At 40.3% G+C, this 24,011-nt stretch overlaps 1 protein-coding gene across 1 annotated transcript in view; it reads left to right on the top strand.

The window, feature by feature from the left end:
* nek10 (NIMA-related kinase 10) overlaps positions 1 to 24,011 on the top strand; it is a 246,957-nt gene that overhangs the window by 133,968 nt on the left and 88,978 nt on the right. The window contains exons 20-21 of the mRNA XM_060825301.1: positions 9,528 to 9,573; positions 11,159 to 11,280. Coding sequence (XP_060681284.1) covers positions 9,528 to 9,573; positions 11,159 to 11,280 — 168 coding nt within the window. The remainder of the gene's footprint in view (positions 1 to 9,527; positions 9,574 to 11,158; positions 11,281 to 24,011) is intronic.

Consider the following 24,011-nt stretch of genomic DNA (forward strand, 5'->3'; position numbering starts at 1 on the left):
TTTCTCAGCTCTATCCACACTGACTCTACATCCCCTGATTCTAGGTCCCCCCGCGCAAGGGACTGAATATCATCCCTTACCAACATGGCCACCCCACCCCCTCTGCCCGTCAGTCTGTCCTTACGATAGCACATGTAGCCTTGAATATTCATTTCCCAGGCCCTGTCCACTTGAAGCCATGTCTCAGTTATCCCCACAATATCGTATCTGTCAATTTCCAAAAGAGCCTCATGCTCATCCATCTTATTTCTAATGCTTTGTGCATTCATGTATAGTATTTTTAATTTGTTACTGCCCTCACCCTTCCTATCAACTCCTATTTCACTCAACCTTACAGCATGATCCCTTTCTGAGTTTTCTGCTTCATTGATACAGTTGTCTTTCTTGACTTCTCTTGTTCTAACTTTCCCTCCAATTTCCTTCTTAAACATCCAGTTTGTCAAAGGCTTTACTAAAGTCCATTAGACAATGCCTACCGCTCTGCCTTCAATCAACCTTTTTGGTTATGTCCTCAAAAAACTCTATCAAGTTTGCGAGAAACTATTTCCCACGTTCAAAGCCATGCTGACTATCCCTAAACAGTACTTGCTTCTTCAAATACATGTAAATCCTATCTCTCAGAAACCCGTCCAACAACTATCTACCACTGATGTCAGACTCACAGATTTATCATTCCCAGGCTTCACTTTGCAGCCTTTCTTTAGTAAAGGCACGGCATTAGCCACCTTCCAATCTTAGAGCACCTCACCTACAGCTGTAGATGATACAAATATCTTTGCCAGAGGCCTTGCAATTTCTTCCCTAACTTCTTTCAGCATACTGGTTATGCAATTGATTAGGTCAGAAGAGGGAATGAATATTTAGTTGGTGTATAATTGCTCATCAAGCAAGGATGAGTGAATTGGTGGATGTGGGTTTATGTTCCCAGAACATGATCTGTTCATATTGAACACCCTTTCATCTTAGAGATGCAAATACAAGACCTCATGGCAATACCCTTGCTTCAGTCATTGTCACTTCCTTCACTACATCAAGCAAGAGACTGTAAGGATGTCCTCATCATCAACAACAGCTGCTGACTGCTGGACCAATCATTGTCTAATCCAGTCTGCTACCGCCTTTAAAACAGTCCAAGAACAATCTGGAGATCCAGAAAATCACACATTTAAGATACTCATGATCTAGAAGCACAACTAAACATTAAGGGAAAGGAAGCAGGTCTACATACACATGAAAGCCGCAGTTTAACAAAATATCATGGCCGTGAGAACAGATGTTGGATGGAAAAACCTCAGGAAATTCAGCAACTTGCCAGCTGCCATGGATCAGTCAGTGTATTCAAGGCCATCTATAGCCAAAGCACCCAAAGCCCAATTGTACTGTGAGCTAAGATCAGTGTGGCACTTATCAATGATGAGGAGGCAGTTAGCGCTGTTAGCAGGAGTACTTTGATGAGCTTCCTGAACTAAACCCAGTCATTAGCATGAGTGCTCTGAGCCTCATCCCACAACATGGCGCCCCAAACCATCTCAGCACAATCTCAGCCTGAAATTAAGTTGAAAAGGCCATTCTGACAGTTGAGAACTAACAAGATCATCAATGTTGATGAAATAAACACTGGAATGCTGAAATAAAGGAGGAGCATTCTTGGCATAATACATAACTGCATTTCCCTCATCTGGAAGGTGCAGAGTATGCTAAATGTTCTCCAAGAGACTGTTATTGTGACTAACTTCAAGAAAGACTGAATACGATATCACTCCTGCTATCCACCACAAGAATCCATCTCAATCATCTCTTCTTTCAGAGTAACAGTGCAAATTCTGTTCATTCAGAGGAATAGTGGATATGATCTTCACAGCAAGCCAAGTCTTGAGAAAAGTGCAGAGAGCAGCAGCAACCTCAATACATTACTTTATTTGACCGTAATAATACCCTTTGACTGTTAACTGAGAAGGTTTATGCAGCACCCTCAAATTCGGATGCTGGCATCATCCCTCTGTTGCATGGTGATCCTCACCATTAGATCTGCTACAGGCTATCCCCATCATTGCACCAATGCTTTTTTCCATAGTCCTGATCTGGAACACTCCACCCCATTTCCACGAAGCTTCACACTGGATGGAGCGTGCTACAGGATGTGGAGAAAACTACTCAGCCTGCATCATTTCCAGTCCAGAATCAAAACAACCCAAACCTCTGACATCGAGCTGCAGTACTTATACAACACTTGTACATAAGCTGCATAGAAGGCTGAGCTTTAAACCATCATCAGTGCAATCATGAAGCTGTATAAGATAATGGGCTTCAAGTTAAACCTTCAGAAGACAAAAGATCAAGCCTGCTGGGCAACATTGTCCGGCCACTCCAAATGTGAACCACTGAACAACATGGATCAGTTTTCATACAGTAGGAGCCTCATTTCAGTAAGGACAAGCACCAACAATGAAATTTAACTTCATCTCTAGAGCGCTCTTTGGCTATCTGAGGAACAGAGAATTTGATTGAAAAGACCTCAAACCTTAGCCAAGCTCATAGTCTGTAGGGCAGACTGTATGTATTGGAGATGTAGACAACGTACAGCAGACACCTCAAATCTCAAGCAAATTATCACCAATGATACCTCTGAAATTTTCTGAAAATCCAGTGGCAGCATAAATGTTCCATCAGTATCATTCCTCTCTCAGGCCAGTAACAAGATACTAGTTACACTCAATCAATTGAGCATGCCTCACAAAAAAATCCCAAAATTAGCTCTCTATTCTGAACTTTGTCATTTTAAGTGGTTATCAGGAAGGCAGAGGAAATGATTCAAGGACATCCTCAAAGCTTCTTAAAAAATGCAACAGCCCACCGACTCACGGGAATCTCTTGCTCAAGACCACCCAAACTGGAGAAGAAGCATCTGCAAAGGTGGCAACCATTTTAAGCATCTCTGACAAGCCCAAGTGTAGGCCAAGTATAAACAGCAGAAGGAGCCTGTGAAGACCCAAGCATACCACCCACCCTTCACATGAAGCACCACCAGCCCCACCTGTGGCAGGGTATACATATCCAACTTTGGACTATTTAATCACCTGGGACCCACAACCCCAGAGTATTGCAAATTGTCCTTGATCTCAAAGGCTGCCTAAGAAGGTGAAGAGTAAAATATTAGGCTTTATTCAAGCAAAGAGATTTGGCACTTTTGATACTTAGTTTGAAGCCGGAGGGATGGAGAGTTGGACATTTTTCAGGTCAAACATAAACCAAAACAAAATTGTGCACTTCTGCAACATGACAAAGTATTCCTAACACCATATTAGTTTTGGGCATCCTAGGCAATTATCTGAAAAAAAAATGCAGGAGTTATTTTAACATGTTATTTAGAATTTCCACCTGAATCATAGGGTTTTCATGAACTTTGTATCTGCAGGTTTCTGAATCCTCAATTTCTGATGCCACCAAACAAATCCTGATAGTCTATGTTGAGAAGTGGCTTTCCCATATTGGTATTAAAATATTTTAGAACGAGTTTGTTTCAGAAACAGTTTCAAGGATTCACTTTTGTACTTTTTGAGAATCATAAGAACAAAAACAAAGCAGAAAATGCTGAAGAAATGCTGGTTTCAGAACTCAAGCAGCACCTGGAGACACTGAGGTGGTCACATCACAGATCAAGGGACTGAATGAAAAAAGGCAGCGCAAGAGTTCCCTGGGGTCCCACTCATGAATTGGTTTTCCATTTTGAAAGCTGATGAGGCTACTGTTTCCTAAAGAGACTGCAGAAAGTAGCTACAAGACCAAGTCAGAAGCTAAGAATACTGCAGCGAGTAACTCACCTCCTGATTCTTGAAAACTTTCCACCATCTACATGGCACAAGTCAGGAGTGAGGTGGAATACTCCCAACTTGCCTGGATGAGTGCAGCCTCAACAACACTCAAAAAGCTTGATAACATCCAGGACAAAGCAGCCCATTTGATTGGCACTACTTCCACAAGCATCCACCCTTTCACCACCGATGGTCAGTAGCAGTATGTATACTATCTACAAATTGTGCTGCAGAAATTCACCAAAGATCCTCAGACAGCACCTTCCAAACCCACTTCCTTCTAGAAGGACAAGGACAACAGGCACATGGGAACACCACTACTTTCAAATTCCCCTCCAAGTCACTCATCATCCTTACTTGGAAATATATCATTGTTCCTTCACTGTTGCTGGGTCAAAATCCTGGAATTCCCTCCCTAATGGCATTGTGGGTAAACCCACAGGAAGTGGACTGCAGCAGTTCAAGAAGGCACCTCACTACCATCTTCTCAAGGGCAAATAGGGATGTGGACAACAAATACTGGCCAACCAGCGATGCCCATATTCCAAAATGAATAAATTTTTAAAAAGATAGCATACGGTGTGTGACTATACAGAAGCGGGTAAGATGAAAAGTGGAGCAATAGTAATAGGGGATTCATTAGTTCGGGGAACAGAGGGGTGTTTCTATGGCTGCAGGAGGGTCTCCAGAATGGTGTGTTGCTTCCCTGTTGTCAAGGTCAAGGAAGTCACTGAGCAGCTACAGGGCATCTTGAAGAGGGAGGATGATGAGGCAGAGATTATGGTACAACCAATTATACTTAGAATGAGGGATGAGGGCTTACATCAAGAGTTAAGACTGGTAGGCAGAAGATTAAAAAGCAGGATCTCGAAGGTTGTAATCTCTGAACTCCTGGTTCCACGTGCTAGTGAGTACAGAAATAGACAAAACAGCAGATGAATGCTTAGTTCAAGAATTGAAATAGGAAGAAAAGTATTTGATTCCCAGACCATTGGGACCATTTCTAGGGAAGATGGGACCTCTACAAATGTGACAGTCTGCACCTGAACCCGAATGGGACCAACAACCTTACAGAAGGGTTTTGGCTAGTGCTATGAGGAGGAGTTTAACTAGTTAGGTGGGAGCAGGGGACACAATGCATCAATGCAGTAGTGACACAGTATAACTTAAAAAAGGAACCGAGACAGAAGGAGTTCAGTCATGTTGAGTTTCAGAGAATGGTGCAGTGCTGGACCTAATTTTGGGGAGTGAAGTCAGGCAGGTGTTCGAAGCGGTGGTAGGAGGGCATTTTAGTGATGGTTTTAAGTTTATTATGGAAAAGGAAAAAAATGGTCTGCAAAAGATATTTGACTTGGAGAAAGACACACTTTATTTAAAGCAAGGCAGTATCTGGCCAAAGTAGACTGGGAACATTTAGTTGAGGGTAAATTTATAGCAGAGCAGAGGGGGTGTAATTGTAATTGGGGAGTGTACAGATCCAACATATTCCCTTTAGGGTGAAATGTAAGAGCAACAAGCCCACAGAACCCCAGATGTCTAGAAATATTCAGAGCTGGATAAAAAGGGGAAAAAAGCAGTATATAATAAGAACAAAGGAAGCAACTCAATGGAAGCCATAGTGAAGGGGGAAACTTAAGAAAACAATTAGGAGAGCAAAGATGAGGCATGAAGAAGCACTGGTGGGCAAGATTAGGGAGAAGTATATCAAGGCAGAGAATAAACAAAGAAAGACTACGGCCTATTAGGGATTAAGGAAGAAATCTGTGCATGGAGCCAGAGGACATTGGTAGAATGTTAGATATTTCATATCTCTCTTCATTTAGGCAAAGGAGAATGTAAATATAAAATTCAGGAAAATGGTCTGTGAGGAGATTCAAATAAGGAGTAAGGAGGTGTTGGTGATTGCAGTGGGCTTAAAAGTAAATCAGTTTCCAGTTCCAGAGGAATTATATCCTAGACTGCCTGGGTGATGAGAGAGGAAATCACTGAGGCCTCGACCAACATTTTTAATTTCTCCCTTGCCACAGGCAAAGTGCCAGAAGACTGGAGGAGATCTCATGTGGTTTCATCTTTCAAGAGGGTGGTAAAGATACATCTGGGAATTACAGACCAATGAGTTTCTCATCAGTGGAAGGGAAACTATTAGAGGAAGTTCTGAAGGAAAGAACTGATCTTTATTTGTAGAGGCAAGGTTTGCTCAGGAATTATCAGCAGGGCTTTGTCAGGGGAGGGCATGCCTAACAATTCTGGTTGAGTTTTGAGAGGAGGTGACCAAGTGTGTCGTTGAGGTTAGTATAGTTGATGTAGTTTATATGGATTTCAGCAAGGCCTTTGACAGTGTTCATTGTGGGAGACTGATAAAGAAGATAAAAAAACATCAGATCCAGTGTAACTTGACAAATTGGATCCAAGATTGGTTTGGCAGTGAGTGACAGAGAGTGGTGGTAGCCAGTGTCCAATAGCATACCACAGGGATTAGTGCTAGGTGCCTTATTATTCATGAGATATATATATAATATATATATATATATACGATGTAGGTGAAAATATGGGGTTAGGTGGTGATAAGTAAGTTTACGAATGACACAAAGCTTAGCAGGGTGGTTGACAGTGAAGAAGACGATCTTAATTTGCAATGGTCAGATGGGCAGATCAGAATTAAATTAAATTTAGCCCTTAAAAGTGAGAGGTGAAGCACTCTGGAAGAAGTAACAAGTGAAGAGAGTACTTGATGAATGGTGAAAATCTCAAAAGAACAGAGGAATCCTGGATTCCTTGTCTACAGGTTTCTGATGATGGCAGGACAGGTTAAGTTGGCATAAAGGCAGTTGACTTATCAGTCGAAGCGTAGATAATAAGAGCAGAGAGACTATGTTGAAAACGTGCAGGACTTTGTATTTGCCTTAGCTGTTGTACTATGTGCAGTATTGGTCATCACACAGTAGGAAGAATGTCAATGCACTGGAGGGGATGCAAAGAAAATTTACTAGGATGTTGTCTGGGATGGAGTGATTTTGCTATGAAATTGGATTGGATGAGCTCAGGTTATTTTCTTTGGATCAGAGAACGTTGGGGGGGGGTGGGGGAGGGGGGGGGGTTCCTGATTGAGGTGTATAAGATTATGAGAGCATGGAGAGAGAGAGGTTAGAAAGCAGCTGTTCCCTGGGTTGAAGGCTCAATATCAAGGGTGCACACTTTTAAAGATGGAAGACAGGATTAGTCTGGATTTTAGAAAAACTACTTTCACCCAGAAGGTGGTGATGCCCTCGAATGCACTGCCTGGAAGGGTAGGTGAGGCAGATAACCTTGCAACCTTTAAAAAGTACATGGAAGTGTATTTGGAATGTCATAACATTCAAAGCTATGGGCCTAGTACTGGGAAGGGGATTAGCGTAGTTTTAGCGTAATGTTGGCAGTACAGACATGGTGGGCTGATGGACCTTTTCTGTACTATATGATTCTATGAAATTTAGCAGGTCTGGCAGCATCTGTGGCGAGAAACACAGTTAATGTTTCAAGTCTGATGTGACTTCTTCAGAATACATTGGTCTCAAAATGTTAACAGTTCATCTCTCCCTAGATGCTGTCAGACCTGCTGAGTCTCTATTTTGTTTCCAATTTCCAGCAGTTTGCTTTTATATGATAATCACGGGAATGCATTCTTATACTGCAGACTTCAAAACAATGAGAAAGAGGAAGCAGTACAGCAACAAAAAAGGCAAGAAAGATATGTGTAGACCGCAAAAAGAGAGCAAAGGAGACAAGGATAAAGAAGGTGTTTTAGCATCATCTTCATAAACTGATTATTTCAGTTAAAAATCACACAACACCAGGTTATAGTCCAACAGGTTTAATTGGAAGCACTAGCTTTCGGAGTGCTGCTCCTTCATCAGGTGGTTATAAACCTGATGAAGGAGCAGCGCTCCGAAAGCTAGTGCTTCCAATTAAACCTGTTGGACTATAACCTGGTGTTGTGTGATTTTTAAGTTAGTACACCCCAGTCCAACACCAGCATCTCCAAATCATGAATAGTTCAGTGAATTGAGCTGTATGCAAGAGCCTTTATGCCACCTGTTGGATTAAGGATGGAACTTTGCAACAGATTGTGCAAATGGCAGTGAAGACAACAGTGGCTGTCAACTTCAGGCATCTTCACTGATTGGGGGGCACATTTAGTACAAAGTAGCTTGTTTTGGTTAGTGGAGATTAATCATGTTAGCTGCAGGAGTTCATTAAGGTAATGTCCTAGCCTAGTCATCTTCAGATACTTCAACATTGACTTTCTCTCCGTCATTAGATCAAAGGCGGAGATATTCGCTGATGATTGCATAATGTTTAGCACAACTGCAATACTCCAGCTACTGGAACAGTCTATGTGCATATGAAGCAAGGCCCGCAATGTAGTCAGGCTTGAATTAATGGGTAGGAAACAACATTCATTCCATACAAGTCCCAAGCGACAAGAAAATCTGCTCAACTCTGCGTGGCATTTAACAGCTTTGCTATTGTTAAATTTCCAACCATCATCATCTTGGGAATTCCTATTAACCAGAAACCATTAACTGAACTATCAATAAATATATTGTGGCTACAAGAGCAGATCAGAAACTAGAAATTCTGCAGCATCTAACTCTCCTGCTGATTCCCTAAAGCTTGCCCACCATTTAGGGGTCACAATTCAGGAATTTGGCTGGATGAGCGAGTTCTGACTACTCAAGAAGCTCGATGCCATCTAGAACAAAACAACCTGCTTGATCCACTACCTTCAACTTTCACTTTCTCAATATGGGCACACAGTGGCAGCAGCATGTAACGTCTACAGGGTGCAATTCAGCAACTTGCCAAGTTTTCTTTGACAGCACCTTACACATCTGTGACCACTACCACCCGGAAAAGGGAGCAAATGCATGAAAACGTCACCATCTGAAAATTTCTCTCCCAGTCACATTTTATCCTGACAGAGAATCATATCACTGTTGCTTCACTGTCACTGTTAAAACCTGGATCTCTCTTCCTAACAGTATTGAGGATGTGTCTACCTCAGACATATTGCAGGCATTCATAAAAGCAGCGTATCACCATCTTCTCAAAGGCAATTAGGTATGGGCAATAAATGGTGCTTTTTGCCAGTGAGATTCATATCCCATGAGCAAAAAGAAATCTAGTACGCTCTTCTGTCTTCTCAATATAATGCCAATCTCTAACCTGGTCTCTCTATTTTAATGTGAAGTTCCTCCTTTTATTCTTGATTATTGTATGGAGCTTCTGAACCTGAACCATGATAATGAGTAAGCAGAATCAAATGAGTAGCATCTGAAAGCAGCATCAAATTAGCAGGTTTGCTTGTAGGTGTTGCATTTTGACTTGGCCAGATGCTTCCCTGACTTAAAAGATCCTAAGGCACGATTTGAAGAGCTTGCTGTCATTTTGTGCATTTAACCCTCAACCAATACAGTCATAAATGGCAGATGACCTTCCGTGAAATGTTATGTAAGTCAATAGCAGAAAACCTTTTGTACCTCAGGTGACATAAAAAAGTTGACACTTGTTTAAAAAAAAATGTCTTTGTCTTATCTACATTTTGTCATATCTACAAGAATAATATTGCACTTTAAGTTTATGGCAAAGCCATTGGCAAATCAAAGGTGCCAAAAGAATTTGCAAGCTAGTTTATTTTAAAGTAATTTCCTTTAATGCAACATATTATTTTTGCAGCTGCATCACCCAAATGTAGTGAAATATTACAAGACTTTTTTAGAAAGTAAGTATTTTTTTCCTACAAACAAAAAGGCTGGAATAAGAATGTACTTATTCATGTATTCATAATGTTGCATTCTAATGTACTTGACACCCAAAAATTCAATTTGCACATTTGCATCTAAATTACATTGCCTTTCACATTTATTCTTAAAAGTTTACATTTGCACTGAAGGTGGCAATTGCCCTAGTAAACTGCGCAATATAATTTTGCACCATACTTGATTTGATGAATGCACCATTAACTATTTTAGTTCATTTACTTCTAACAAGTTTGTATCTTCTTTCTAACAATGTAGGCTTTTAAGTGAAATAAATCTGAATAAAATGTAGATTTTAAGATACTGGACAGCAATATAATCGGATTTGAAGAGAGAATACAGAAGAAAATCATCCTCTATTAGACATGGAGGTCTGTTAGATATGGTGCTTGAACTTTAGATGTTTAACGTAAAATATTGCCACCTAGTGGCAAATGGTGCATGCACTCTCATCTGACATCCTTTAAAATATTACTTGTTTTATTTGCCTTGGAACAATGAAAGGTTAACAGTAGTTTTAGTATTCAGATTTCAAACCAGGATTGCCTGGCTCCAAGTTTGCACTAAAACTGTAAGTTAGATCATGCTTAAATTTTTGCATGCTGCTACACTATATCAACATTTCAGGTATGTGTGATTCTAACAAACAAAAAGGTTACTGTCATTGTTGGTTGATTATCTTATATATTTCCACCTCCCTATAGAATAACTCTGACCTGCTTCACTCTCAGGTACCTACAAAGATATGTGGGAGCAGCCTGGCAGTGTAGAAGCAATGGCAGGAGTTTCTGGGGGTTAGAATACAAACAGAAATGTTCTGCTGAAACTGTATAAAACTCATTTGGAATTGTCAGACTGCATTTGAAATATTGCAAGTAATTTTGGGCCCCATTTCTAATGAAAGATTTGCTGGCCTCCACAGGAGGTTCACAAGAATGATCCCATGAATTAAGGACTTGTCATATGAAGAGCAGTTGAGGACTCTGCATCTATACTCAATGGAGTTTAGAAGGATGAAAGGGATCTGATTGAAACTTAGAAAATACTGAGAGACCTTGATAGAGTGGACGTGGAGAAGATGTTTCCACTAGTAGGAGAGACTAGGACAACCTCATAGTGAAGAGATGATTCTTTAGAACTGAGATGAGGAGGAATTTCTTCAGCCAGAGGGTGGATAATCTATGGAACCCATTGTCACAGAAAGCTGTAGAGGCCAAATCATTGAGTGCATTTAAGACAGCAGTGGATAGGTTCCTGATTGGTAGGGGTTGTAGAGAGGAAGCAGGAGAATGAGGTTGAGAAAGGTATCAGCCATGATTGAATGGCCAAATTCTGCTCCTATATGTTATGATCTTAAATGTAAGATAATTACTGCAGGAGTGAACATTTTCAAAATTGCCTCAGCTATTCATTTTCCTTTGTTTTGACAATTTCTCACCAAAAGCCGACAAGAAGATGTTACATGTCATTTTGATTTATAGAGTGTAAGCTAAAGACAACTCAGTGCTTATGTCAAAAAAGTATTGCCATATTTACTATACTTTTTAGATGATCGATTGTATATAGTTATGGAACTTATCGAAGGAGCACCCCTTGGTGAGCACTTTAATTCTCTCAAAGAAAAGCAACAAAAGTTTACAGAAGAAAGAATATGGAATATATTTATCCAAGTAAGAATCATAAATGATCTTTATTCTTTGCAACACTGAAATTTCAGATCATTGGGGACTAGTCGGATAAAATGTTTATTCAGGAACAAAGCTAACAAATGTTAATCTGATTTAATGAGTTTGGATATTGAATTCAATATGTAGTCTTTATAATATTTAGCCTCCTTTGCTCAGATTTATGCTAACATGTTCAGTTGTTCTCACCATTTATGACATTAATGTTTACTGCTATCACAAATCAATCACGTTTACAAGTGACAGCTTTAATGTACGACATGATGGACACTGAACTTACACTTTGGGTTAAAAATAATATTCAGTCATGCCAACAGTAGTAGTTAGCTTATTTATAAACCAAAAATACTGAAAATGCTTAGGAAGTCTGGCAACATCTGTGGAGAAAGAAAGAGAGTTAACCTTTCAAGATATTTCATCAAAACTGTTCTCATGAAAGGTCATTGACCTGAAACGTTTGTATTAATATTGACTTGGAGATGCATTGGCAGAGCAAGGTTCAAAATTGCATTAAAAACTCAAAAGTAATTTCAACACATCTGTATGTGGCTTTTTAATGCAGCCACCACAATATAAATTTATTTACAGGTTGATATCAATTGTACAGCAGCAGCATGATGAGGACCCACATGATGCAATCTCAATACCAGTGCCAAAAGGGCCAATCCAAAGATATAAAGCAAGAGCTTGGAGTTGAAAATAACTGAGGAAAATCTTTCAATTTGGAATTCAAATGATTGAAGGATGCACCCTGCTTTAATGATGCCTTCATATGATCTGCTGTAAGGAACCAAAGAGAGATTCACTTCTCTGCCATGACCAGTAGAAATCTATTGCTGCCACACAGAAATCAAAACTGGAAATTTTCTCGGAAGTCAGCAGAAGGAATATTGTCCAAACTTCAGAATTCAGTGCCACAGACACATTAGTAACCTAGTCAGGACAAGCAAGGTGAGTACATTTGTACATTCACTTAGACCTTGCGATGCTTATCATTTCACCCCTCACTTTACGTTACCACATGTGCCACTTTTGTGTATCTTGCATTTGTCCCCATTTCTGTTTCCATACACTCTTCCACAACTCAATTTATCCATATATCACTCATCCTCCCCAATAGATAAATTCAATTTTGCTCCCCATCATTACTGTTGTCAAAGACACTGCATTTGTCGAGTAAACGCGTTCCATTTTAGCATTACCGCTGTGGGTGAAGAGAGCATACAGAGCATAAAAGAGAGATCGAAAAATTGGAAAGGAACTACACAGGAAGAGACTGTGGTGATCAGCAGCGTTACATCATCCCTGGCCTTTGGAGATAGGCGGATCGCAGTTATCTGATGTCAGAATTAAATATCAGCAAAACCACAAGTCTTACAGCACTCAGTCATGCTGATTTATTTTCAGCAACAAATGAAATATAACTATTTTCATTATCATAAATTGCATAATTCTTAGTTTAATCTCTGCCAGGGCCTTCAGCAACATTATTTGCACATGGCAGAGGGACTGATTCATTCTGAGCATGCACCAAGATAGATTGAAGCTAATTGTGGAAGCCTTGAGACAGATAAGTGCATTTTCATCTGATGACTCACATCTCACAAGTCAGCAAGAGCAGATAAGAGTTCTCAGTGAATGGCAGGTACTAGGAAGCTCAGATGGTCAGAAGGATCTTACTGTGCTTGATCACAAATCACTGAAGGCAACAGGGCAGGTTAATAGAGTAGGTGAAAGTGAGAACTGCAAATGCTGGAGATCAGAGTCAAGATTAGAGTGGTGCTGGAAAAGCACAGCAGGTCAGGCAGCATCTGAGGAGCAGGAAAATTGACGTTTCAGCCAAAAACCCTTCATCAGGAATCAATAGGTTAATAGAGTAGTTAAGGCAGCATATTTGTCTTTATCAATCAGATTGCAAGAGTGGGGAGGTTATATTGGAGCTGTAAGCTAGAGTACTACATGCAGTTCTGGTCACCACACTATAGGAAGGATATGGTCGAAAATCAAATGACTCCCGGTTATAGTCCAACAGGATTATTTGAAATTGCAAGCTTTCGGAGCAGTGCTCCTTCCTCAGGTGGAGCTCTGAAAGCTTGCAATTTCAAATAAACCTGTTGGACTATAACTAGGTGTCATTTCATTTTTCACCTTGTCCACCTCAGTCCAACTCGGGCATCTCCACATCATATAAAGGAAATTATTGCACTGGAGATGCTTTAGAGGACACTCACAAGGATGTTGCCTGGGATGGAGCTATGAAGAGGAACTGGATGAAGTTGGGTTGTTTACTTTGGAGCATAGAAGGCTGAGATAGAACCAATAGAGGTGTATAAGATTATGAGGGGCATGAACACACTGGATAGAAAACAGCTGTTCCCTTCGTTGAAGAGTCAGTAACAAGGGGGCACACTTTTTGTGTGAAATGCAAGAGGTTTAGAGGGAATTTGAAGAAAAATATTTTCACCCAGAGGGAGGAGGGTGCTGGAATGCATTGCCAGGGGTTAGTTTAGGTGGGAAACCTCACAACCTTTAAAAAGTACTTGGATAAGCACTTGAAATATCATGACATTCAAAGTTAAAGGCCAAGTGCTGGAAAGTGGGACTAATGTAGATTTAAAGTAGTTTTTTATTGGTGTAGATGCAATGGGCTGAAGGCCCTCTTCTGTACTATATGATTCTATAACGATGGGAGGGGTAGTACAGTTCACAGTCTTGAGCCAGTTCTGCTCAACTGGACACAAATGAGATATTCCAGGAGCAACAAAGAAGATAATTGTTTTGCAAAAGCAGAGAATTCCTAGCACACTGACCACGATTTCAACAAGAATGGAGGTGTCGACCTCAAGATGAGTATGTCAATCCTGCATTGAGCTGATGTTGTCCTGCTTGGAAAAACATCTGTTAACTCGTGGACACTCAAATTCATATGTATCCATGCAAGTCCTGAGCCTTGCTATTCAGACTCTCGATACTCTTACACTTCAGTATGGTAGTGCACTGGAAATTAAACCTTGCTATTAAGGGAGTAATCACAAAATGGGGTGTCTCAGAGCTGGTTTGATTTAAAACTAAGACAATGAGGATTTGTGTGTGGTATTAATAAATAATACAGGTTTAGAAAAATGTAAGGTTATGTATGGCATTTAAGACATGGCACTGGAAACAGCAAAGGATTTCCTGCAAGTATCAAAGTTGTGACATGGAAAGTTAAATGAACTTTCAAAGACCACTTGATTGATTTGGCAGGTAACCTGTAGGTAGCATTCCTTGGCAGAGCTGGGAAGGTAGAGATAATTGAAGTACTAGCATAGCACTTGGGTTTAGAGGAAATACAAGAGACTCCAAGTACTCCAGGTAGTGAAACATCTGAATCAGGTGATATCCAGTTATAGTTAAAACAACATGAGCGTGAGGAAAGAATGAGAAAAGTAGAGAAGACAGAAAAAAAACAAAGAGCTGAAAAAAACAAAGAATGGAGAAAGATAAAGGGAGAAGGGATTAAGAAAACAGGAAATGAAACTAAAAGTACAAGAAATAGAAATGAGGGAACTATAATTGGAATTACAAAACAAAAAGTAAGGAAACATATATGTCTGCTTAAAATGATGGCATGGTAACAGGAAACAGATGCTGATGTAGGCCTTGGTGGGAATAATCTGAATCAAAATAAGGAAATATTTAAGTTTCCATACGCCCTACTAAATTTTGAGGAAAAGAATATGGAGGCATTCTTTATATTATTTCAGAAAATGAGAAGACAACAAACTGGGCAAAAGGGAACTGGACATTGCTCATACTGTGTAAGTTGACAGGTAAACACAGGAAATTTACATGTCACTGTCTGAGGCGATGTCTCGGTATTATAACACTGTATGTAAAACTAGTTTGGGTTTATTTGAATGTCTGAGGTAGATAGGCAAAGGATTTGGAAATAAAGGAAATGGTCTGGGGAAACCTATGTTGATTTCGAAAGGGGTAAACAAATTAATTTTGATAGGTGAACATGAATATTAGAAGCTGCAACCACGTGTGAAACTCTTAGAGAGATTCTTCATTGAGGAATTTTAAAAACTCATTGTTTTCCATAATAAGAAGGCACATTGAGGACCAAAGGGTTGCAACATCTAGTTCGGCAGCTATAATGGCTGACAATAATGAGCAAATGAAAGAAAGTAAACCTTTTTTTGTCACCTTCATAAATTTGAAAGGGATAGAAAATAGGAAAATGAATGGAAGAGAAGAATCCAAGGTAAAGAATGGATAACTAGGAATGCCCCAAGTTCTCCAACTCAGATTAGAAGGGAAAGCACTGAGGATGGTGGTGAAAATCAGAAGCTGAGGTATTTTAAGGTGAGACCCATTCGTTCAGAATGTTGGAAGTTGTGAGGGAATACATGGGAGTTCACTTAATCGAGTCAGAAAAGGAAACTCAAAAGAATAAGGCCATGGATCCGATCGTAGCTTTAGCTACAACTCTAAGCACTGCTGTGAATGCAGAATAAGTACATAGGTGCAGAGATACGAAGGGATTTTGTCTAAAGAGAAGATATTCCCATTTTCTTCAAAGGAAACATCCTAGCCTGTAGCTTTATTAAACTCTTGTGTTGGAGAAGTATTTAGTTTTCCTCTCAAGAGTTCAGTGAAAGCCAAAATGTAGGTAAAGGGGACAGATGGAGACCATTTCCTACTTCCATTGTAAAAGATCCAACTGAAGTGTGACTTGTGTCTGGACTAGTAGTAGTCAGGATAGTTAAGAAATTACCCATGGATGGAGTTGATTCAGTTTTGGGGAATGATAATCACAGAAATTCCAGTTGAGACAAAACAGTTGCAGGTACAGTTTCCAGATATTTTTCCATTATGTGTAGTAACCCAGAGCAATGGCTAAACAAAGCCAATCACCAGAGATCACAGTAATACCACAAGGAGGTGTTAGAGTAGCTGAGGCTATTTAAGAATGAACATAATTCAAAAGAAATGTGTGGCATCCCTTCATTAATTGAGGATCAGGACGCAAGTACAGAGTTAAGTAAGTTAGCACAGACAGTTCACACTGAGGCTTGAGCTGACGGAGTTCCAGAGAATTATTACGTTAAAGGTTTTGATGAGGACGCAGAGACACCCTCACAGATCTGCAGATGAAGAATGGACAGTTGGTCATCAAAATAATGGTACTGCTCAGATATCATAAAGAGATATTGGGGATAACACATGACATTTGTAAGGCAGGACCAGTAAGGATAAGGAAAAAGCAGACATCAATAAACACTTAATTTGTATGACCAAGACTTCATAAAAGATGTTGTACAGTACTATAAATTTCAGGTGGTAGGAAAATCTCAACATGTCAATCCTTTGAAACCTATTCCAGGTTTTGAAGTGCCATTTAGTCAAGTGTTATTCAATTGTATTGGACCCATTACTCAAAACACAAGCAGGACATCAGTATATCCTTATAATTATTGGTATGACAATCCTGTTCGCAGAAGCTATTCCTTTCAGGACAATTACAGATAGAGTAGTAGAGTCATAGAACTGTGCAGCACAGAAACAGACCCTTTGGTCCTACTTGTTCAAACTGATCAGATGTCCCAAACTTATCTGGTCCCATTTGCTACCATTTGGCCCATATCCCTCTAGACCCTTTCTATTCATTTACCCATCTAGAAGCCTTTTAAAAGTTGTATTGTACTACCACCACTCTCTCTGGCAGCTCATTCTATACATGCACTGCTCTCTGTGTGGAAAAGTTGCCCCTTAGGTCCCTTTTAAATCTTTCCCTCTCACCTTAAGCCTAGTGGAAAAGTTTACTTAGTTCTCTACTCATTATAAATTACCAATTGAGGTACAGTCTGATCAAGGTTTTAACTTTAAATCTAATATTTTGCTGGAAATCTTTAGCTGTTTGGGTACAAAACAGGTGAAGTCACCTATGTAATATCTGCAAACACTGGAGCTTTGGAGAGATAACATCTGATTTTCAAAATCATGATTAAGACTTACTGTCATGTATACCCACAGGGTTGGGACAAAGGATTAGATCTTCTAATTATTTGCTACCAGAGATTTCCTAAATGAATCTTCTGGAATTAATTAATCTGAATTGATTTATGGTCATGAGATAATTAATTTGGGAGAAACTTTTGAACCAGAAAGATGAATCCTCAACGTTGGATTATGGATCTATGTTTCTAGAAAGACTCAGCGGAGCATGTAGGCTATCACAAGCATATGACGGTTTCATAAGGGACGATGAAAAAATGAGCATATAAACTATCAGCAACTGGAATGTTTCAAACAGGAAATTACATATTGATATTGAATATGAACTTTGCAAAATGAACAATTGAAATCAAAATTCACTGGACCATACAAGGAACTTACAACTACAGTTGGAGGGAGTAGGGGAGATCCTTAATGAATACTTTGCTTCAATATTCACTACTGAGAGGGACCTTGACGTTTCTGCGGACAGAGTGAAATAGATTGGTACACTATGAAATGTGGATATTAGGAAGGAGGATGAGTTGAAAATTTTGAAAAACATAAGGTTAGATAAATCCCCTGGGCCAGAAGTTTCAGGCAAAAGCCAGGAAGAAGGCAGGAAGCCTCTAGGGTGGAGAGATAAATGAGAGGGGGGCGGGGTTGGGGAGAAGGTAGCAAAGAGTACAGTAGGTGAATGAGGGTGGAGATGAAGGTGATAGGTCAGAGAGGAGGGTGGGAGAATTTAGTAAAGAGTACAATGGGTGGATTGGGGTGGGGATGAAGATGATACATCAGAGAGGAAGGTGGAGCAGATAGGTGGGAAGGAGGATTGGCAGGTAGGACAGGTCATGAAGATGGTGCTGAGCTGGAAGTTTGGAACTGGGTAAGGTGGGGGGGAGGGGAAATGAGGAAACTGGTGAAGTCCACATTGATGCCCTGGGGTTGAAGTGTTCCGAGGTGGAAGATGAGGCTGCTACAGGAAGCAAGTTAAGAGATTGCTGTGCCTTTGGATCTTCTACGTCCAGTGGAGTAGTGCCAGATGATTGGAGGGTGGCAAATATTCACAAAAGGGAATAAGGATAATCCTAGGAATTACAGACCAGTCAGTCTTACATCAGTGGTGGGCAAATTATTGGAGAGACAGGATTTATGATTAATTGGAAAACCATAGTTTGATTACAGATAGTCAGCATGGCTTTGTGAGAGGCAAGTCATGCCTCACAAGCATTATAGAATTCTTCAAGGATACGACAAAACATGTTGATGAAGGTAGAGCAGTGGATGTGATGTACTTGGATTTTAGCAAGGCATTTGATAAGGTTCCCCATGGTAGGTTCATTCAGAAAGTAAGGAGGCATGGGATACAGGAAAACCTGTCTATCTGGATACAGAATTGGTTGGCCCATAGAAGACAAAGGATGGTGGTCAATGGAAAGTATTCAGCCTGGAATTTGGTGACCAAGGGTCACCACATGGATCAGTTCTGAGACCTCTGCTCTTTGTGATTTTTGTAAATGACTTGGATGAGTGGAAGGGTGGTTTAGTAAGTTTTCCGATGACACAAAGATTAATGGAATTGTGCATAGTGTGGAGGGCTGTTGTAGGTTGCAATGGGACATTGACAGGATGCAGAATAGGGCTGAGAAGTGGCAGATGGAGTTCAACCCAAAAAGTGTGAAGTCATTCACTTTGGAAGGTCGAATTTGAATTTAGAATATAGCGTTAAAGGCAGCATTCTTGGCAATGTGGAGGAACAGAGGGATCTTGGAGTCCATAGATCCCTCAAAGTTGCCATCCAGGTTGATAGGGTTATTTAGAAGGCGTATGGTGTGTTGGCTTTCTTTAGCCCTGTGGGATTGATTTTAAGAGCCACGGGGTTATGCTGCAGTTCCATAGTGCCCTGGTTAGACCACACTTGGAATATTGTGTTTAGTTCTGGTCGCCTCATTATATGAAAGATGCAAAGTTTTAGAGAGGGTGCAGAGGAGATTCACCAGGATGCTGTCTGGACTGGAAGGCATGTCTTAAGGAGAAAGGTTAAGGGAGCTAGGGCTTTTCTCATTGGAGCAAAGAAGAATGAGAGGTGACTTGATAAAGATGTACATGACGATGAGAGGCATAGGTAGAGTAGATAGCCAGAGACTTTTGCCCATGGTGGAAATGTCTATCATGAGGGGCATAATTTTAAGGTAATTGGAGGACAGTTTAGAGGAGGTGTCAGAGGTAGGTTATTTACTCAGAGAGTGGTGGGTGCATGTCATGCACTGTCAGCGATGGTAGTAGAGTCAGATACATAAGGGACATTTAAATGAAACTTGGATAGGCACATGGAAGGATGTGTAGTTTAGTCTGATCCTAGAGTGGGATAAAAGGCACAACATCAAGGGCTGAAGTGCCCGTACTGTGCTGTACTATTCGACGTTCTATAAGTAATTACAAAGGTTCGTGAAGTGACCTATCTGATAAATACACCCGATCATAGAAAGAAGAATCTGTCACAAACATGTTGAAAAAGTCTTCTGAGGAAGGGTCACCGGACCCAAAACGTTAACTCTGATTTCTGTTCACAGATACTGCCAGACATGCTGAGCTTTTCCCAGCATTTTCTGTTTTAGTTTCTGATTTACAGCATCTGCAGTTCTTTCAGTTTTTATGTTGAAAAAGTGTCTGAATTGGGAAGAAGGTAAGGAGGAACAACTGTGTCAGGTGAAAGATGACAGAACCAGTAAGAGTGAGGTAGTAGGAGAGGTAGACAGTTCTCCAAATGAACCTCTTGCAATTCAAGTAGCTGACACAGAAATATTGGGACAGTGAGACACTGTGTTTTCATATTTAGGAAAAAAACTATAGGAAGATCATGTAAGATTACTTAGAGACTATAAGGTAATATGTAGTGATACAGCTGGGTGAGGTATCTAGCCAGGTATGATGTAGACAGAGGAGAATGAGGTGTAATAAAATAGAATCTTTATCAGTTGAGCCAGAAAATTGAGCTCAAGTGGAAAGAAAGATTCAATACATACTGGAAAATCACTCGATTGAACCTACTCAAAGTGTCTGCAATTCACCAGCAGTGTTAATTCCTAAACTGAATGGACCAACTAGATTCTGTAGAGATTATAGAAGGGTAAATGCCACCACGAAGATAGAGTCATATCCAATTCCGTGATTTGAAGAGTGTATTCATAGGGTTACCAGTGCCTCATTCCTTTGCAAGACTGATCTATTGAAGGGGTACTGGCAAGTGCCATTAACATCATGGACTAAATAAATATCCACTTTTGTTACATCAAATGTATTATACCAATGTGATGCCATTTAGATTCAAGAATTTCCAGCTACATTTCAAAGGCGATGAATCAAGCCATTGCTGAGGTTTGTAACTTTGTAGTTTATTTAGCAGTTTCTGTGGTATATAGTCAAACATGGGAAGATCATGAGACAATTAGAAGACCCATTTAAGTAATTATAATTAGCTGACCAGGTAATAACTTTAGCCAAGAGTGAATTTGGAAATACAAGACTAACTTTCCTGGGACATTGTAAGACAAAGACACGTTTTATCGAAGACAGTGAAAGTGAAAGCTCGAATGCAATTTTCTGTCATTTAATCGACATAAAAAATTCATGAAATTTTTGAGGTGCGTGGGTTTTACTGAAAATTTGTGCACAATTTCAGCACAATTACATCCATTGCAATTTCAGCACCTTTAACAAACTTGTTTAAGAAACAAGGGAAAGTATTTTGGTCATCAGAATGCTGGACAGCCTTCAAGAAGCCAAAGACAATGTGACAAATGAACTGTTGTTAGCTGCCCCTGATTTTTCCAGATCTTTCAAAATTACAATTGATACTGGTGACTTGAGGATAGGTGAAGACTTGTTGCTGGATAATGAGTTAGTAATATAGAATCTGGGTGTCTAATTCTCAAAGAAACTAAACCAGTACCAGAAGAGTTACTTCAATGTTGGGAAAAAAGACTTTAGAATTATTATCAGCTCTCCAGCAATTTGAAGTGTATATTCAACAAGGTGATAAGGAAACATTAATTTACACTGCTCATCATTCACTGACCTTCATTGAAAAAATTAAAATGACAGAATATAAAACTGTTCAGATGGACTCTTTTGGTACAAACATTTAATGTAAAAGCTATTTACATTGCTGGAAAACGTAATGTAATTGCTAAAATATTGTTCAGAGGGCAAAGTGTTGAAGTAAGTTTAAAGTTCAAGATTTGCTTTGACTGTATCAGCCTATAAAAGGAAGAATAAGTAAATCTTGTTTGTCTTTGATTGTGTACTAGTTATTTTGAGATGAAATGCATTTTTAAAATTGTATTTCATTTTCTTAAGAATGGAAGCATGTAAAAATTATTATGTTTTGCATTTTTGATTGTGGACTTAAATGGGAAAAGCATGTTTTAAAAACCAAGATTTGTGGAAAGGGTTGTAGACATTTTAAAAGCCAGTTTCCTGAGTTACTGCTGTCCGGATCAAGAAAAGTTGCCGCTACTACCTGCCATGCAAGTTCACCTCTGTCATCCTGACGACAGTCTACATACAACCCTTTTGGAAGTGAAGAGTGCACTGGGTGACATTTACACCACTACAAATACACTTGAGATGGAATACCCTGAGGCCTCATTCATCGTAGCCAGTGACTTCAACCAGGCCAACCTCAAGAGGGTGCTACCAAAATACCATCAACATGTCTCCTGTCCCACCAAGGGACCGAACATCTTTGACCATTGCTATACAACGATCAAAAAGGCCTATCAGTTCACCCCCCGCCCACACTTTGGGAAATCAGATCACAATTCCTCCTGTGTTTCTCCTCCCAACTTACTATCAGAAGTTGAAATGTGAGGATCCAGTGTAGACAGTAATACAGTGCTAGTGTGAGACAGTGGAACAGCTTCTGCGGGACTGTTTGGATTTGGTGGACTGGTCCATATTTGAGAATTCAGCGGCAAACCTAGACGAGTATGTCACCAGCATCACGGACTTCATTAGCAAGTGTGTAGAGGATTGCTTGCAAAGAAATCAATCTGTATGTTGACCAACCGGAAACCATGGATGAACCGGGAAATCCATTGTCTACTGGAGACCGTGCATGCAACGTTCAAGTCAGACGTTCCTGACCTTGACAGGAAAACCAGGTACAACCTCCATAAGGCCATAGGGATGCCAAGAGGCAATACAGGACTAAATTACAGACCCCTCCCCAAACTAACCAACATGACACCCGCCACTTGTGCCAAGGCCTGCATCATATAACGGGCTACAAAGTGAAGCAGGACAAAATAGTGGACAAAGATACATCCCTCCCTGATGCATTCAGTGCATTTTATAGTCGTTTTGAACAGAAAGTCAGTAAACAGTGTCACTTGCCCCGTCAGCCTCAGATGCATCCATTCCCTCACTTACTGCTGCAGATATCAGATCAGCCTTCTTGAGAGTGAATGCAAGGAAAGCGACTGGCCCAGATGAAGACCCCAGCCGTGCACTCAGATAGTGAGCGAACCAGTTGGCAGGAGTATTCACTGACATCCTTAACCTCTCCTTGCTACAATCTGAAGTCCCCACCTGCTTCAAGAAGATCACCATCATCCCGATACCAAAGAAAGCACATGCAACATGCCTCAATGACTACTGTCTAGAGGCTCTGACCTCCAAAATTATGAAATACTTCTACAGGTTAGTCATGGCTCATATCAACATTAGCCTCCCAGCCTGCCTTGATACTTGCAATTTACCTACCAACTCAACAGGTCCATGGCAGATATTATCTCCATAGCCCTACACTCATCCTGGGAACATCTGGATAATAAGAATACCCATGTTAGATTTCTACTTATTGACTACAGCTCCACCTTCAGTACTATAATCCCAATCAAACTAATTTTCAAACTCTGAGACCTAGGTCTTTGATCAGCCATCTGTAATTGAGTCTTCAACCTCCTAACCCATAGACTGCAATTAGTGAAGATAGGCAACAGCACCTTCTCCACGATAATTCTCAATATCAGTGCCTGGCTGAGCCCCCTACTGTGCTCCCTATACTCGCATGACTATGTGGCCAAATGTCATCCAAATTCCATCCAAGTTCACTGATGACATTACCATTGTTGAGATCAAACAATAATGAGACCGAGTGCTTAGTGGCTTGGTGTAAAGATAACAATCGCTCCCTCAACATCAGCAAAGCTGAAGACTTCAGGAAGAAAGGAGGAGGACAAGCCCTTGTTTACATCAGTGGAGCTGAGGTGCAGATGGTCGAGAGTGTCAAGTTCCTAGGAATGACAATCACCAACAACTGCTCTGGGCCACCCATATTGATGGGACAGTCAAGGAAGTACAACAACGCCTCTTCTTCCTCGGGAGGCTAAGGAAATTTGTCATGTCCATAAGGACCCTCACCAACTTTTATAAGTGCACTATAGAAAGCCTTCTATCTGGATGCATCATGGCCTGTTTCAGCAACTGCACTGCCCAGGACCATAAGAAACTACAGAGAGTTGTGAACACAGCCCAGTTTATCATGCAAGCTGACCTTCCATCCATTGACTCCATCTACACTTATTGTTGCCTCAGAAAGGCAGCCAACATCATCAAAAGTCCCTCCCACCCCAATTATAATTTATTTCAATCTCTTGCATTAGGCAGAAGATACAAAAGCTTAAACATACATACCAACAGATTCAAGAACAGCTTCTTCCCTGCTGTTA

The sequence above is a fragment of the Hemiscyllium ocellatum genome, chromosome 5 (genome assembly GCF_020745735.1).
Source record: "Hemiscyllium ocellatum isolate sHemOce1 chromosome 5, sHemOce1.pat.X.cur, whole genome shotgun sequence".
Classification (NCBI taxonomy): domain Eukaryota; kingdom Metazoa; phylum Chordata; class Chondrichthyes; order Orectolobiformes; family Hemiscylliidae; genus Hemiscyllium; species Hemiscyllium ocellatum.